Source organism: Boleophthalmus pectinirostris, unplaced genomic scaffold (genome assembly GCF_026225935.1).
Source record: "Boleophthalmus pectinirostris isolate CB_2022bp ecotype Guang Dong unplaced genomic scaffold, ASM2622593v1 HiC_scaffold_3, whole genome shotgun sequence".
In the NCBI taxonomy this organism is placed as follows: domain Eukaryota; kingdom Metazoa; phylum Chordata; class Actinopteri; order Gobiiformes; family Gobiidae; genus Boleophthalmus; species Boleophthalmus pectinirostris.
The window spans coordinates 13,836,289-13,855,171 of NW_026571299.1; the positions used below are offsets into that span (position 1 = coordinate 13,836,289).

General features: G+C 42.2%; 1 protein-coding gene and 1 pseudogene across 1 annotated transcript; both read right to left on the bottom strand.

The window, feature by feature from the left end:
* Positions 1–5,022: 5,022 nt before the first annotated feature.
* On the bottom strand, positions 5,023–6,062 carry LOC110171085 (odorant receptor 131-2-like; annotated as a pseudogene).
* A 4,155-nt stretch (positions 6,063–10,217) lies between these two features.
* LOC110171084 (odorant receptor 131-2-like) lies at positions 10,218–11,238 on the bottom strand. Its single transcript, XM_020936768.2, has 2 exons — positions 11,086–11,238; positions 10,218–10,985 (listed from the first exon to the last, which is right to left on the bottom strand). The coding sequence occupies exons 1-2, from the start codon at positions 11,236–11,238 to the stop codon at positions 10,218–10,220; spliced, it is 921 nt and encodes a 306-aa protein (XP_020792427.2).
* Positions 11,239–18,883: the final 7,645 nt, after the last annotated feature.

Genomic DNA, 18,883 nt, shown 5'->3' on the forward strand with positions numbered 1-18,883 from the left:
CTGTGCTAGTCACAGTTTGTCCACAACGAACACCATGTTCGAGCACAAGGGTGTCCATCAGTGCACGTGGCACCAGGACGCCCTAGGCCGGAAGTCGATGACATGACTACAAAGTCGATCATCGACCTCCGGTCGCGTGTTTTGGACACTTAGGTGAAGAGAGGGGCTGAGCCGTCAATTGATCACCACCTGGTTGAGAGTTGGGTTCGCTGGCGGAGGAGGAAGCCGGAAAGACCTGGCAGACCCAAGGGTGAGGGTCTATTGGGAACATCTGGTGGAGCCCTCTGTCAGAGGGGCTTTCAATGCACACCTCCAGGAGGACTTCTCCCGGATTCCGGGGGAGGCTGGAGACAGGGAGTCAGAGTGGGCTTCATTCTCGGCCTCTATTATCGATGTGGCCGCTCGTAGCTGTGGGTGTAAGGTCTGTGATGTCTGTCGCGGTGGCAGTCCCCGAACCCGGTAGTGGACACCAGAAGTAAGGGATGCCGTCAGGCTGAAAAAGGAGTCCTATCGGGCCTTGTTGGCTCGTGGGACTCCTGAGGCAGTCAATGGGTACCGGCGGGCCAAGCGTGCTGCAGCCCGTGCGGTTGCAGAGGCAAAAACCCGGAGTTAGGAGGAGTTCGGGGAGGCCATGGATTATTACTATCGGACGGCATCAAGGAAATTCTGGCAAACAGTCCGGCGCCTCAGGAGGAGGAAGCAGTTCTTCACCAACACTGTTTTACAGTGCGGGGGAGAGCTGTTGACCGCGACTGGGGATGTTGTCCGGCGGTGGAAAAAATACTTTGAGGATCTCCTCAATCCCACCGTCACGTTTTGCGAGGAGGAAGCCGGAGCTCGGAGGCGGACTCGTCCATCATCCTGGGTGAAGTCACTGAAGTGGTTGGCAAGTTCCTTGGTGGCAAGGCTCCGGGAGTGGATGAGATCCGTCCTGAGTATCTTAAGTCTCTGGATGTTGTGGGGCTGTCTTGGCTGACACGCCTCTTCAACGTTGTGTGGCGACAGTGACAGACTGGCAAACCGGGGAGGTGGTCACTCTGTATAAGAAGGGGGACCGGTGTTCCAACTACAGGAGAATCACACTCGTCAGCCTTCTCGGTACGGTCTATGCCACGGTACTGGAGAGGAGAATTTGGCCGATAGTCAAACCTCGGATCCAGGAAGAGCAGTGTGCTTTTCGTCCTGGCCGTGGAACACTGGATCAGCTCTACACTCTCCATAGGGTGCTCAAGGGTTCATGGGAGTTTGCCCAACCAGCCCACATGTGCTTTGTGGATCTGGAGAAAGCATTCGACCCATGTCCCTCGTGGTGTCATGTGGGGGGTGCTCTGGGAATATGGGTCCGGGGCCCTTTGCTAAGGGCCGTTCGGTCCCTGTATGACCGGAGCAGGAGCTGTGTTCGCATTTCTGGCAATAAGTCAGACATGTTCCCAGTGCATGTTGGACTCCGCTAGGGCTGCCCTTTGTCACCAGTTCTGTTCATTGTATTTATGGACAGAATTTCTAGGCACAAACAAAAAACTGTGACTTTGAGGTGACTATTCAAAATGACGTATACGTAAAGATCACCAGTTCTTTCTAGGCAGTCAGGGGCCGGAAGGGGTCTGGATTGGGGACCATAGGATCTTATCTCTGCTGTTTGCAGATGATTTTGTCCTGTTGGCTTCATCGGGCCAGGACTTGCAATGGGCACTGGGGCAGTTTGCAGCCAAGTGTGAAGCAGCTGAGATGAAGATCAGCTCCTCCAAATCTGAAGCCATTGTTCTCGATCGGAAAAAAGGTGTTTTGCCCTCTCTGGGTGGGTGGAGAGTCCCTGCCTCAAGTGGAGAAGTTCAAGTATCTCATGATCCAGGTGCTTTACCTGGTAGCTGCCACCACAATAACAAATTTTGTCATTTTAAGTTGCATTTATTTATTTGTTAAGACAACACCCAATTACATTAAACTCATGTGCAGACATTTCTGTGTCAATCTCCACATTTCAAAGCAGTCTTTATAAATCAACACACAAAGCACAGTACTCTGACACAAAGTCAGTTTTTGACCAAGGCACAGCAAGCATCATTAGCTTTCTGACTGATTTGCCTGATTTGGCACTTGAGTTTAAAGCAGCCTTCTATATCCAAAGATTTTCACAGACTCATCTTAGCACCACTGGTCATGTGATGCCCAGTGTATAAGAATACTTTGTAAATGTGTAGACTACAGAATAGTTTTGTTGTAGTAATGTATACTAATACATGGCTAATGGGAGTACTGATTTCTGAATAGTTAGAATACTTGACATTGAGTTACTATATCATACTTTACACTATAACATGATGTATTAAAACAGGTTTGTTACATTTATTTAGAAATTATTAGAGAGGGAAAAATCACACACGAGCTGTTTCTCATCCATAACTTGTCTTTTTATTTTCATAGTTATTAAAGGTTGTATAGAGGATTTTCCAAGGAACGAGAAATCCAGCGACTGTTTGTCCTTTTTCAAATGTTGCGCATGCGTGAAACCACCCCCCCTCCCCTACAGCTCCCTACGTAGAAACGCCTCCTCCCGCCTCTCTCTTTACACCAGAAGCAGGTTTGATTACAGCCGGTGCGCTGCACATGACTTGTAAACAACTAACTACAGTGTTGGTTAGGCAAGGCGGAGAAGTGAGGAGCGGGGGGGAGGGGGTGCGCGGACATTTCGTGTGCGGATGAGAAGTGAGGAGCAGGGAGAAGAGCGGAGCAGGGAGCAGGGAGAGGAGAGAGGAGAGGGGAGCGGTACGCGGAGATTCCGTGCCCGGAGAAGTGAGGAGCAGGGAGAAGAGCGGAACGGGCAGCGGGGAGAGGAGCAGGAAAGGGGTGCAGAGAAGAGTGCGCGGAGATTCAGTGCGAATGAACTAGCTACAACACGCAGCAGCAAGCGGACTCTTTCTTTGCATTGAAAATTACGTTTTCAGACATAGGATATCGCTTTCGTGTCCTGAAAAACGTTTGTCTAGCTCTTGGAAATAAAGTACGTTTTCATAATAAGCAGAAGTGACCTGTCCAGGAGTAATTTGTGGACCAGTGCGTCAGTCTTTAGACCCTGCGTCTGCTTCAGTTGCGCCATCGCTGGAATGAATCTTCAAGAATCACCTTAGTTTGGCTTCGCTGCTTTTCCCCTTGTCTTCTTCTTTCAGCAATCTCAAAAACGGACTTTCTTTTGCAGCTAACTGCTCCTGGATTCTTGTCTGCCATTGCAACAAACTTTGTGCTAACTGCGAGGAAGATATAGGTCAAAAAAAAGCCGCTAAGAACTGTTGCGTTGGTGGAGTAAACAGCGTCTGTGCGGCTTGCGTCTGTGGACTGCGTGACAGGCGTACGTAAACCACGTACCGGCGGCGCGCAGGCAAGTCAGTTACGCTAGAAACGTAGGGAGATTGATTGACAGCCTGTCAGCTAACAGATAACGAGGCAGTGTCGTTATCTATTGGCAAATGTTTAGCTGGCCCACCCACGTCCAGAGTTGATGAATTTTTATTCTCTTTTTTTTGGTCATCATAATTACAAGGCTACTGCACCTCTATAATGCTATCATTGACAATTTGAAACAAAAAAAAATCCTCCATACAACCTTTAAGCATCTTTCCCATGCAGCTAATACCTCAAGAAATATGCCATTCGATAAGAGGAGGAAAATAGTTTACTTTTTTTGAAAGCCGTAGCCTTTCTTAGTCAATATCGTATTTTAGCAACATATAGGACTGAAACAGTTATTATTATTATACAAATATCACTCCAGACCTCATCTGACTAAAGTATGTTAGATGCAGTAGCCCCAATTAAGTCAGATTAAAAGGGCCCGATCTTATCATCCTTCACAGTCAGTATTACCGACCATCTCAAAACATTTGAATATCAAGAAAAAATTATTTCATTTCAGAAAGTCCAATCCATATATTACTATATATATATAAAGTATCTTCTGGCTGACACAGAATCTTTATAAACACTTGTGTGTTTAAGTGCCATTACAGGAGAGATGCTTCTACAGATGTTCTCTAAACTTATTATCTCGCAGCCCATACATGTTACATGTTAAGGATTCTGGGCAACATGCAATCTCTGAACAATCTAAATAAAATTTTATTTTTATTTGAAGCATAAGAGAATTGGCCCCAGGACTGTCCCTTGGAAGATTCTTTTTGCAATTGCCCAAGGGACAGAGTTAACATTTTTAATGACCATACACCATGCAGGTAAGAACTTGAAAGTGCATTTGTTCAGGTTATGTGAGATGAACGATGTATGTCACTGCTGGGGTTCATTTAAACATCAGAATTTGTTTTCGCCTGATGAGTCAAGTGACAAGGTCTGATCGCATTTTGTTTTAGCATCATAGGACTGAAAAAGTAATTATTATTAAACAAATATCACTCCAGACCTCATCTGACTAAAGTATGTTAGATGCACTAGCCCCAGTTTAGTCAGATTAAAAGGGCCTGATCTCATCATCCTTCACAGCAAGTATTACCGACCATCTCAAAACATTTGAGTATCAAGAAAAAATTCAATGTTTTTAATTTCAGAAAGTCCAATCCATGTATTACTGTATAGACCAGGGGTGGGTAAAGTTTTCGACTCTTGGGCCACAAAGGGTTCTAAAATTTGATGCAAGGGCTGGACCAGAAGCAGATGGATGAAGTTTTTTGGTAATCCACCTCATAAAAGAAAAAAATAACATGGGATATGTAGAAAACATATCCCATGTTATTGAAATATCCCATCATAGAAAATCATTACAAAGCATTACAACAAAATATCTGTCTTTCAAGTCCCACGCTATTTTACTATTTATTGAAATGACTTTTAAAAACACAGAAAATTATTATTATTATTATTATTATTATTATTATTATTATTATTATTATCCAAGTTCAGCAGGACAGATTAAAAAAATGAAAGAGCTGCATCAGGCCCCCGGGCCGTAGTTTGCCCACCCTTAGTACAGACACTATCTTCTGGCTGACACAGAATCTTTATAAACACTTGTGTTTAATTGGCATAATAGGAGAGATGCTTCTTCAGATGTTCTCTGAACTTATTATCTCGCAGCCCATACACCATGGGGCTCAAAAATCTAGGAACAATTTGCAGTAATATATACCACACAAAGATGAAGTGGAGAAATATTCTTGGGAACAAAATGAAAACAATTTCTTGGACAGGGTTATACACATATGTTAACATGCACAGAAGGAGCTGAAAACTATGCAACATAATAGTATTCCTGGCCTTTTTGGCATCACTATTTGTTGTTTTTTGCTGATCTGGCAACTAAAAATATCTGGACATAAGTGTAAATCAGAACAAGCCAAACACCAACAAAATACATGGAGTAAGTGACTTCTCTCTTTTTTATCATGATGGGATTTTGAAACAACATTACAGGCTCACATAAAACAGTGGAGAAGAATCGAGCAGGCTCAGTTGCTGCAAGAAAAAATATGTCTGGTAAAAATGACAATATGCTCAAGGCCCACATACATGCAATCACTATGTAAATCTTTTTAATGTTGCACAACTGGGGGTGTTGAAGGGGGAAACATACGGCAACATAGCACTCCACCGCCATCGCTGCTAAATTCAGAGGAGAGTTGAGTGTTGTGAAAACAGCAAATGCAAGAATAATACAACAAAGAAATGTGTTGATGGTGTAGAAAACATAAGAGCACACAAAGAGAGTGATGGCAGTGGTGAGCTGGATCATGTCATTCACCACCAGATGGATGAAGAGGATGTAGCGAGGGTTGTGGTGAAAGACCTAAGACAAGAATGATACAGTCAAATGTTTAATAACATTAAATCATTCAGAAGCAGTTCAAACAAGAACTTGTTTGTGGCTGGTTACAATAATTTGCAATAACTTTAACATCTCTGACCTGGTGTTTACTGAAAGTGTAAATGAGAATCCCATTTAAGTAATTAACAAAAATCCCAAGCAGAACAACTGTTAAATTTTTGGCTATAGCCGTGCTGAATGAGTCTGGATAGCCGACATAAAATGACCCATTTTGACCAGATGATGAATTCATGGATGCCTAAAAAAAAGAAAGTGTGCATTATTCAAAGTGAAAATGAATGAAATGAAAAAAATGAATGAGTTGTATTGCCTGTCTGTGAACCTACCTCTAATGTGGCACACTCTCCTCAAATTAACTCAAAATGATCATCAGAAGTAAATTGAGCTTTATATCAAGTTCTCACAGGAAGGTTGTTAAGCGTGACGTAAGTGGGTTAATTTGTAAACCGATACATTGGAAACTGTTCTTATCCTTCTTGCTCAATGATACATAATTAAAATACATATACATATATTTTTTTTAATTCTAGATTTTTTGTCTACCCTTTGATTCATAATTATTAGGGGTGTAACGGTACAACAAAAATCACGATTAGGCATTTTATTATTGCATTTGTTATATTATCACTATTATTTTAAGCGGAATAGTTTGTATTATCTAGTCTTATTCCATTTCTATCTTTTTAAAAATGTTTTTAATTGTTTATATCATGCAAGATGTAATTGTGGGGAGGAGGAAATTATTGAAATTGTCTACATGTTAGGCATTTTGGACTACATGCAATCTCTGAACAGCATAAATATAGTTATATTTGAGCCAGAACAAAATTGGCCCCAGGATTGTTCCCTGGAGGATTATTTTTGCAATTGCACAAGGGACATTTTTTGACATACATTGCTCTTGGCCATGCAGATAAGGCTCAAATCAAATCTTGAAAAATGTATAGATAGTAGTTTTTAAAAGTCATAGTTTACAGTAATAAAGGCCTACTTTAAGTGCTGGAACACTGTGTACACCAAGTTTTCGCAGATAGCAGATTCAGTTGAATAAACCGCACCTGAATGCATCCCGAGTATCACGTGATACTCATGCTCTTGTTTACACCAGTGTGCTCTCACCATCTGCTCTGAGGCCACACTGAGGCCCTGGCTTAAATGCTCTTATAGTCTGATCTAAGATACTGGCTAGAAAGAAAAGTGAACTTCAGTGTAGCTTGAGCCGGCAACAAAACTACTACTTATTTTTTATCAAAGTCCAAGTGTTGAAAAGAGAGAGAGGACAATCAAATCAGAATTTTGTAACCACCAGCACGTTTCTTCAAAGCTCTTGATCTGCTAAAACCATTTTTCACAATCCACCCCTTCAGACTGCACTGATGATGCAGACTTTCAGAAGGCTGCTAAAATTGTGCATTCCAGGAAAGTTGCCAATGATGTTGCTGAAAGGTGGGTGAAGCTTATTCAAGATTTTAATTGTAGCCTAACAAAGAATGAAGATCAGAAACAGGACCTACTGCAATTTGTCAAAGAGCACAGGCACATCTTTTGTGATGCCAACATAACCATAGTGGAGCTGGACTTTCTAAGTACATTTTTATGGACTTTATGGACTTTCTGAGTATTTTTTATGCAAGTTTCACTTTGCGTTTACAAAATAAAATGACAAATTATGTGAATACGCCTTATTTATTTGGTTTGCTGTGTTACAGTATAAGACCTATAGGGCAGTTTTCAAGTGTCTTGAGACACCTCTAAGTGTTAATTAATTTGCATAAAATTTTGACCCAAATATTTTGACCAGATATGGAACCAAATGCAGGGTTCTAATCTAAAGAATCTAAAACAAATATATAATTTGGACCACCCTATTATTTATAGGCTATGTACTATTATAATGAATGCCAGAAACAGTCATTTAGTCTCCACTGGCTAATTTTGTGACTGCATCACAAAAATGGTCTCACCATCCCTGCCAAAGCCTACAAAGACTCCACCTCCACCTATAACACAGCTCTTAAAACCTCCCAATCCAAGTATTACTCTCACATCATCCATTCCAACTCTTTTAAACCCCACACCCCATTTTCCCAGCTTACCAAACCCATGGACAATATCACCTCCTCATTCACCACAGGGAAATACAATAACTACTTCCACTTTTCCATGTTTCCACTCCAAAATCCAAACCTGTCAATCCACACTCAACAACTCTTGCTCCACTCATTACCCTCTAGAATCTAGGATCTACTCAACCACAAAACAGGCTGTCTTCTTCTCCCCCTATCCTCCTCTCCATCAAACTCACAACCATCTGGACTCGCGCCTGTCTCCTCTCCTGAAAGCCTGCATCTTTACAGTCCATGCCCTTGTGGAAACTTCAACATCTGCTCTTGTTTTCTTGTTTGGGAGTAATAACCTCATTGACCACATGGAAGTGACAAATGACTGCAAAATGTCCCATCTTTTTACAGCTCCCACATTCTTGTCATGCTTGGGATGCACCCGGCCATCTTGTGCATTTGGGCCCTTTACTCATGTTTTGATGCTGTTTCACTTTGACTACACTGTGATGTGATTTTCACCAGGCCTTTGTTTTTCTCTGGCGCCTTGTTCACTCATGTGTTGTTTGACTTGTTCAGACTGCCTTTTGAGCTCCACTGCTTTACTGAGCTTTAGATCAGGCATGGCTGCAGTAGTTTCATCCAGTATTTCTATGACCACTGATGGTTTTCTTTTTTTACTTCACCATATGCATTAGTGTCTACCAACTCATGTAGTGTTCGGGTGTCTTCCTCCACCGTTCTTTGAGAATGCTGATGAAAACAAGCTCTTTTGTGAATTGTGTTCACCCTAGGCACAAAATAGCTGTCTAGTTTGTCTAAAACAATCTCATAATCTTTTCTCGAGGGTGAGGTTGTACACTTGTTTAGCTTCTTTCCCAAGTGAATATAACAGTGTACAGACCTGGACATCTCTGTCCTCTAGGTTGAGCTTCGCTGCTGTACGATAGTGCTGAAATTGCTGCTGCCATTCCGGTCAATGCTCCAGCCATGAAAAATCTAAAGTCTCTGGAGGTGGGAATTTCCCCATATTCAAATCTATTCTGACATGTAGTGTCATAGAAAGTCAGGAACAACACCAACTGACATTACATCACATTGAGTTAGCTACAGGAAGTTTGTTACTGTTTCCATTACATTGCCGCTGTAGGAAATTTAAACAATAAAACAGTGCTATATATTTATATAGTTTATATAGTAATATCAGTAGGTGGGCCCAAAGAGCCATTGGGGAGGTGTGACACACGCAGACTTAACCAGGACTGAACCAGGAGGACTAAACCTGGACTAAACCAGTAGGACTAAACCAGGACTAAACCAGAACTGAACCAGAACTGAGTGCCGGGATGAGCCCGGAGATTAGATAGATAGATAGACGTCCAAGATTAGTCCTGATTTAGTCCTGGTTTAGTCCTGGTTTAGACCTGGTGTCCTACTGATGTTTAGTGATGTTACAAATAGCTTCAGTTAAGCCTGCATGAAGTTGGAAATTATTTGCTGTAGAAAAAATAAAATTTTATGAATGCACTTAAAAAGAAAAGAAAATACAATATTAAAAAAATATATTATCTGTTGTTATTGAAAGTCATAATTGCCGGAACACAAAAGATGCATTTACTTCACAGACTTGTGTGGGGTAGGGCAGGAGGATGGGGAAGAGGGGGCTTGGCTGTCTTTGCCTATTCTAAAGGGAGGCTCACATTCACCTAATTTGAAAACCCCTGATTTACACATAACACGATGTATTAAAACAGTTTTGGTTTTTTTTTACGTTTATTTTGAAATCATTAGAGAGGGAAAAATTAAACAGGAGCAGTTGGGTTTTTTTTTCTCATCCATAACTTGTCTATATTTTCATAGTTATTAAGTGTATTTCCCACACAGCTAATACCTCAAGAAATATGCCATTAGATAACAGCAGATTTTTTAAATTTTATATATATATATATATATATATATATATATATATATATATATATATATATATTTTTATTTTTTTTTTTTTTCTTCTGTAACCTTCCTACATTTTTGTTAATATCTTATTGTAGCAACATAGGCCTGAAACAGTCATTATTATTATTAAACAAATATCACTCCAGACCTCATCTGACTAAAGTATGTTAGATGCACTAGCTTCAATTTTGTCAGATTATATGGGCCTGATCTCATTATTCTCGACAGCCAGTATTACCGACCATCTCAAAACATTTGTATATCAAGAAAAAGTTCAATGTTTTTTATCACTCATTTCAGAAAGTTCAATCCATATATTACTGTATATGTAGTATCTTCTGGCTGACACAGAATCTTTATAAACACTTGTGTGTTTAAGTGCCATTACAGGAGAGATGCTTCTTCAGATGTTCTCTAAACTTATTATCTCGCAGCCCATAAACCATGGGGCTCAAAAATCTGGGAACAATTTGCAGTAATATATACCACACAAACATGAAGTGGAGATATATGCTTGGGAACAAAATGAAAACAATTTCTTGGACAGCAGAAAACACATATGTTAACATGCACAGAAGGAGCTGAAAACTATGCAACAAAATGGTATTCCTGGCCTTTTTGGCATCACTATTTGTTGTTTTTGCTGATTTGGCAACTAAAAATATCTGGACATAAGCATAAATCAGAACAAGCCAAACACCAACAAAATACATTGAATATGTGACATCTCTCTTTTTTATCATGATGGGACTTTGAAACAAATGCGTTGACACACAAAAAACAGTGGAGATGAATAGAGCAGGCTGAGTTGCTGCAAGATAAAATATGTCTGGTAAAAATGACAGTATGCTCAAGGCCCATATACATGCAATCACTATGTAAATCTTTTTGATGCTGCATAACTGGGAGTGCTGAAGGGGGAAACATACGGCAACATAGCACTCCACCGCCATCGCTGCTAAATTCAGAGGAGAGTTGAGACTTGTGAAGACAGCAAAAGAAAGAATGAAGCAACATAGAAATGTGTTGATGGTGTAGAAAACATAAGAGCACACAAAGAGAGTGATGGCAGTGGTGAGCTGGATCATGTCATTCACCACCAGATGGATGAAGAGGATGTAGCGAGGGTTGTGGTGAAAGACCTAAGACAAGCACAATACATTGAGTCATTAAGATGTAAATCGAATAAGAACTTGTTTGTGGCAGGTTAGAGTAATTTGCAGTAATTTTAACATTTCTAACCTGGTGTTTAGTGAAGGTGTAAATGAGAGTCCCATTTAAGTAATTAATAGAAATACCAAGCAAAATAAGGGTTACATTTTTGGCTATAGCTGCGCTGAATGAGTCTGAATAACGGACAACAGTTGACCCATTTTGACCAGACGATGAATTCATGGAAGCGCTATTCCTAAAAAGAAAGTATGCATTGTCATTGCAAAGACAGGACCAGAAATAAATAAGAGTTTTATTGACTGTCTATATAGCCCTACCTCTAATGTGGCTCACCCTCCCCAAATGAAGAGCAAGAGTAATCCGAGCTTTATATCAGGTTCTCGCGGGGAGGCTCTTGAGGATGATGTAATTGTCATTTGTAAAACAACATACTGGAACTGACTACAGTCTAATTCATGACAAAAAATTCTTAGTTTCATACAAATTGTTTTGCTTCCAGTTTACAGCCGGATCCTGTACTTTTTCTAATGTTACAATTAGGGGTGTCAAATTATCGCGTTAATTGCGATTAATTAATTACACTCATATTTAGCGCGTTATGTTTTTTAATCGCGTTAATCTCATTTTTAATCTCTAACTTTAGTGTTTCTGTATGCGAGTTGCTTTATTATAAAACCTGTTTTTATGTGTTGTTGGGACACACACACACAAAAAAAACACATTTATAAATTTTTTTTATTTCAGTAATTCCACTCATTGCCGGAAACCCACACAAAACGCACGCAGTAAGAACTATGTAAATTTCTTGTTCACGTTGGCGGCGTCAGTCGCACAATGGACGAGGTCGAAGAGCCAGTAGAACAGAGTCAGCAGTGCACAGGTAAAAACACATTCGTGTCTTGGAAATTATTCTCCCGACGTGAAATATAAAAGAAAATAACAAATATAAAATCGCCTACAACTTAAATGTCACTGGTGAAAACAACCTGCATAGACTCATGATGTCTGCACTACTGTCCTATAGTGACCTGCCACATGAGGGGACACGCACACAAACACACACACAAACACACAAACACACACCTTCATCATCGTCATTAACCTGAGAACGCGCGGACCACATTTCCTTCCGTAGACACTGCGCGGACACCGACGTGCTCCCGTGAGCCGCGTGTGGACCGTGTTTTCTTGCGTACACTGCGCAAACCGCGCTTCCTCCTGTGCGCCTCTAATCCAGAACTAACACCAAGACTAAAACCAGGACTAATCCAGTCCAGGACTAAACCAGGTCTAAACCAGGTCTAAACCAGAGCTAAAACCAGAACTAAAACCAGAACTAAAACCAGGTCTAAACCAGGACTAAACCAGAACTAAACCAGGACTAAACCAGAACTAACACCAGGACTAAAACCAAGATTAATCCATTCCAGGACTAAACTAGGACTAAAGCAGGTCTAAACCAGGACTAAAACCAGGTCTAAAACCAGTGATCTCATATATAAAGCATTTCTCTATCAATAATATTTTTAATATGGTTAAGGAAAGACTGGACTTTTTATTGTCTTTAAGTAGACAAAAGTTATTATGTTCAGATTTCCTCGTCTTTGCTACTTTACAGCAAACAGTTTCTTATTCATGGAGACTTGGGCTCAACAGACAATTTGGAGAGATTTGTTAAACAATAAATGACTTTATAAAGTCACTTTTTTTAATCTATATCAGTCTTTTGATCTGCCACAATAATGTAAAAATGAATTTAAATGAAAATACCTCAAATTGAAGCTTTTCTCAGCAATTTTTAGGTGAGATTAAAATGAGATTAATTAGATTAATTAATTACAGATCATAATTAATTAATCTCTCAATTTTTTAAATTGCATGACAGCACTAGTTACAATGTTCTATGAATGTTAGTAACAGTGGTCACAGCGTATGAAAAAAACAGTTCACTAGGTTACAAAGAGTTTTAATCTCGCAAAAAAAAAAAAAAAAAAAAAATTATATATATGCTGTTAAAATTGTTTTACATTAACTCATTAATAACGCCATATTTTTGACAGCACTAAACTACATATATATCTATATCTATATCTATCTATCTATCTATATATATATATATATCTATATATATATATATATATATATATATATATATAAAACAAGCCGGTAGGCTTAATACAAACCACTGTCACAGCCTCAGCTCACGCTGAACTCTTTTATTAACACACTCAACTCAGCCCACTTCCTTTTTTAAGAACCACCAAAGCAGTTATTCTCGGGTCACTGTCCATTGAACAATCCACAGAACACACCACCCAAAATATTCCCAGTGCCCTACAATAGATACAAAAAACATGTAATAGAACAACTAGGAACACAATATCTATAACAGAGGTTATAGCATGAAAGTGGTGTGTGCGTAATTGATGGTGGTGGTTGGAGGGACTGATGGCATGGCAGCCGCGCTTCCATCAGGAAGCCCCAGGGCAGCTGTGGCTACAGTAGTAGCCTACCACCACCGGGTGTGGAGAAAAAAGAGTAATGAATCTATAATGCTCTGTAAAGCATCTTTGTGACATATATCTGTAAAAAGCACATATGTCACAAGACCCAAACCAAGTCCTCAGTGTTAAAGTCTTTACCTTTACTTCTCACATCATAGTTTCTTTTTTGTCTCATACCAGCTGGTCTCGGGCGAAAGTGTGAGCAGACTCCAGTCAGTCTTGCAACTTCCTGGCGTACTCTGGTCCTGGCGGGTCCTCTGTGTTCCCTGGGGGTTGTCCATAAGCCAGTGCCGCTGGAGACTGTAGCTCCCTGCCCAGGATTAACAGAGCAGGGGTGCAGTTGGTGTAATTCCGGACAGCAGAGCGATAGGTCATAAAAACAAGGGGAATGTCCTCTGAGCACCTTGGGGACGACCACTTCCCATCTCTCCTCCTAGGTTCCTGGCAGGTTCCTTCCATGCCCGCTGCAGCACCACAATGCAAAATACCCTGAATTTACTCCACACTCTCTCTCAGTGTCCACTGAAAGTCCCATAACATTCTCCCAGGTAGGTTTCTCACCACTAATGACCCACTGGTGCACAGGATTCAAATCCTTGCCCTTCTCCTGTCCAGAGGCTCAATCAGCAGCACCCAGAATCTCCACTAAGCAGCAAGTAGGCTCAGTTACAGCCGCCTTTCCCATAAGCTCCTCTTCACGGGCATCTCCAGTCACAGTAGTTACACCCAGCTGTTGCACACTGTCGGCGGGACAGGGCATCGGCATTAGCGTGTTGGGTTCCAGGGCAGTGGAGAATCTCAAAATGAAAGGACTGCAGCTCCTCCAACCAACATACCATCTGGCCCTTCGGTTCCCTTAAAGACATTAACCAGAGCAGAGCAGCATGGTCTGACCTAATGCTAACTGGCACTCCATACAGGTAATGAAGTGCCAGGCAGCTAGCACAACTGCCAGCAGTTCACGCCTTGTCACACAGTAGCACCGCTCACTCTTATAGAACAGACGGCTGAAATAAGCCACCACAAGCTCACCCTCAGGGCCAATCTGCAACAGCACTGCTCCCACGCCAACACTACAGACATCCATATCCAGTGTGAAGGGCAATGTGGGGTCTGTGGGAGTGAGGGCCGGGGCAATGATGAGGGCCTGTTTAAGAGTGAAAACGCTTCCTGGCAGTCTTTTGTTCATGTAAAAAGATTATTATTTTTTCTGTAGGAGGCAGAATAAGGGCGCCCCAATGCAGGAAAAAAAAACCTGACAAACCTCCTGCAGTACGAGGCCAAGTCCAGCAAGCTCTTGAGCTGTTTCTGATTGCCCAGCACAAGCCAGTCCCGGATAATCTGGATCTATTCCTGGAGTGTGCTGATGCCCTCACTGTTCAATTTGTGGCCCAGGAACTCCACCTTCCATTGCATGAAGTGACACTTATCCAGGTGCAGCTTCAGGCCTGCAGCCATCCTCCCCAGCACCAGCCGCAGAGAATCCAGAGCTGCCTGGATGGTCTTCCCATGGATGCGAACATCATCCAGATACACCAGGCACTCTTGGCAGGGAACGTTAGCAAGAATGTGGTCCATAAGTCTCTCAAATGTCCCTGGAGCATTGCATAACCCAAAACTGAGGACTCTGAACTGCCAGTGCCCCCTGCTCCTGATGAATATAGTCTTCGGTCTCAATTCCAGGGTAAGGGGAACACAGCAGTAGAGGTGATGTAAGTCCAAGGATTGGAACTCATTAGAAGCCGCTCAAAGCACTTTGTTTGTGTGCACACTAAGGATATTTACTGGTAAAGTATCAGCTAATTAATTTAAACTTGGTCCTATTGCCCAGGCCAGATTGTTAACGTATCGATGGCGAGCTAAAAGGAGCAGGCCTCGAGCCTACCGAACCTACCGAACCTACCGAACCTACAGAACCTACAGAACCTACAGAAGTACTGCAGAGTCGCACCTCTCCTGCCGGGCCGGTAGGGGGTTCTTGGCAGCCCAACAAACTCTCCCAACACACCCACACGCCTATTGCCCACTGACTGTCACACTCCCTTTCACGAACTTTATACACTTTACTCTCCCCTCTGGATACCCCGTCAAAACCCAGTGGGTACTTACGAACTGTGTGTGAGCTGGGCATAAGATTTTTTGTGGACTTTCATAATAATTTGTGCAATCAAATGCTGCTCTAACTTCGTTGAACTCTTGATCGTTGAACTCTTGATATGTATATATACACTTTTGCATCCAATGACCTATTGTGCTATTTGCTGCTACCGATTGTAACTGCACGTTGTAAATAATTGAATGGCCATTCACTGTCCGTATTTCATGTTGTATGTCAAATCGCTATTTACTGTTTACTATTTGCTGATTACTATTTACTATCACTTTAATATATGGTACCTATCACCAAAAACAATTCAGTCTCTTGTCACTCCCTCCTAGAGCCGATCCTTAGTCTTCTGATCACTAGCCCATAACAATACTACTTATTACTCATTACCTTATTACTACCGTGTCCAATCGTATTTATAATATCTACTGACACAGGTGTTACATGTTCCCAGCATCAGAAGTCTCATTCCCGCCTTAGTTTTTTTTCCATGCAGTACGCCACCATCAATCACATCATCTCTCTCACTCGTCTTGCAGGCCGCAGTGTGTGGCCCTCTGAAGTGGACATCATCAGCACCTTCAAGGTCCTGCCCATTCACCCAGATTCCTGGCGTTACTTTGGTGTCTTCTGGATAGGGTTTTATTATTAATTATTGTTATTATTATTATTATTATTTATAGGGTTTTATTGCTGTACACCCGACGTTTGGCTGAGGCAGCAGCCCTAGAATTTCGACTCCTTGTCCGAAAGCTTGTGTCAGACTCTCATCAGTAACTTTAAACTCCTATACGCCCTACACCTCCGAGACGAAGTCCTGGTCACGACTCCTGCATCTTTCCCCCCTCGTTCCAGCCTATTGTCACTCATCAACACTGTTGGGCAAGTTACTTTGAAACTGTAATCACCAAAATAACTTTTGCGCTGTATATGGACTGAACCAGGACTAAACCAGGTCTAAACCAGGACTAAACCAGAGCTGAATCAGGACTAAACCAGAACTGAACTAGGACTAAACTAGAACTGAACTAGGACTAAAACAGGACTCACTGTAGGGACGGGCTCGAAGGTGACCGCAGGAGAAAGGAGCGGCTCTGCTCCGCACCTCACAGAGGTAAGAGCGGCTGTCACCCGATCGCTCTTTATGGACCCTGCTGCTCGGGCTTGCGGCCCTGATTTCAGCAACTATTTGCAGGTACCCGAGCCGGTGCAAGAGTCTGTTACAGCGCGTAACTTCTACCTTCCTTCAGCGTGTCCAGAAGTCCAACTTTTTGTGTGATGGTTTGCATCTTCCTCTGCCTTTTGGGGGCGAGCGCAGGAGCCTTTGTTGGTGCAGAACGTTTCGTCGACGTTGTGGGTTTTCGTCGGGGAGAAAACTTGCAACCGTACAGCACTTCAGAATCACAATGCTAGAGATTGAACATGTATTTAAATTTGGCAGCTGAACACATTCTGTACTGTACTGTACAGGAGACAGGAGTCCCTTGGCCAGTCAGGACGCAGCGGGAGGAATGCAATACGCATTCATACAATGTAAAAAAAAACTGGGCATGCAAAATTGCACAAAAAAAATAAAATAAATAAAAATCTGCGAGACAGCGAAAAGTGAACTGCGATAGAGGGAGGGACGAGTGTAAACCAGGTCTAAACTAGAACTGACCCAGGTCTAAACCAGGTCTAAACAGCGTGGAGTTCTTTGTCAGTCCTTTCGCCCATGGTTACCTGAAGGTCTATGAGGGCGCGTCTCCGGCGTTTCACCGCTGCTGATATCGAGGTGATTTTAGCGAATTTGTATGAAGAAAAACCCACCACTTGAATCCAGGTTAAAAAACACTGTAACGCGCGTTACTCGCATTTGTACCGAGTAAAATATTACTATTTTTTCCCCTGTAATGCCTTACATTACTGCGTTACAGCAAAAAGTAATGCATTACTGTAATTCGTTACTTTTATAACGCGTTACTCCCAACACTGCTCATCAAAGCCTTCTCCAATCTTGGAGTTCCCTAGTCCGAGGAAAGACCCTCGGCCCTTGCACTACTATCAAGCTTCTCAGCATTACACTCGATTCGATCTCATTTCAAGTATCTCCCTCCCAAGAAGTTCCAGTGAATCTCCCTGCTCCTCTCCAATTCAGTCTCGCAACCTCATGCAACAAGAGACAGCTCATTGCGCTTCTCGGTCACCTTAACTACACTATCCGCACCATTCCTCTGGGCAAGCCCTTTCTTTAACATCTCCTCACACAAGCCACATCCGTTGAATCCCTTCACAGTATTATACTGCCAAACGAAGCGTGTATGTCCGACATGCACCTATGGAAGCATTGCCTAGACTCCTGGAATGGCATCTCCTTTCTCTACAACAAATTCGTGAATTCGAAGATATCCAGCTTTTCACCATCGCAACTCCTTCAGTTGGTTTCAGAAGGTTTTATCAGGAAAAGCGGTTCGCTTCCACGTGCACTCCAAGCTCCTCTCAGACCAATCGACAGCTCTTCCACCTCATTCTAACTATACCCCATCGTTATTGCAGCCATTCTTTGGGGGCATGAGCAGTCTAGAGATGGCTTCCAGGTTCTGGTTCACTAACATTTCCGGTAAGTTCTATGCTCTCCAGCATATCTCCCATTTGTTTTCCATCCACTCTTTCCCCATCGTCACGGGCACATTTGACCGAAAATTCAGATCCTTGGTCACTGGGCCTCCAGCACCTATCTCACCTATGTTCGTTATGACCTCAACAATCTCTGTCTAGCCCATCCTATCTCGCATTATTTTAAACCTTTTGGGGGTCCTGTTCCGGCTGGGTGAATTGAAGATTGAGATGGAGCCCCCACCTGGAGTCTCAACCCAGCCATCTCTGCCCAGCTTCGTACATTATCAATAAACTTCTTTGCACTATGTTGTTGTTGGTGTGGTCCTATCTAGTGAAATGTAGTTAATATGATTAACTGAGATTCAAGAGCAGGACCACACCTCAGCCTCCCCCTCCTCTCACCAGCAAACCACAACTCACCTCCACCACGCCTCTAAATTCCCAGAAGCCTATTTGTAGCAGCCTTTCCCATCATCCCAGTTAGTCTCGACTAACTGGACCCCACTCTGCCACCCCCTATTTTGTTTGTCTTTCAGTCATAAGACCCCTATAAGGGGGGTCCCGTTCCGGCTGGGCCAATTGAAGATTGAGACAAAGCCCCCATCTAGAGTCTCAACCCAGCCATGTTTGCCCCGCTTCGTACACTAACAATAAACTT

Excerpts from the sequence above, each read along its gene's own strand:
- LOC110171084 (XM_020936768.2), bottom strand. The coding sequence starts at position 11,238 with ATGAATTCATCGTCTGGTCAAAATGGGTCAACTGTTGTCCGTTATTCA. Across the intron at positions 10,986-11,085 it reads ACACCTTCACTAAACACCAG|GTCTTTCACCACAACCCTCG; the intron begins GTTAGAAATGTT and ends TGCTTGTCTTAG.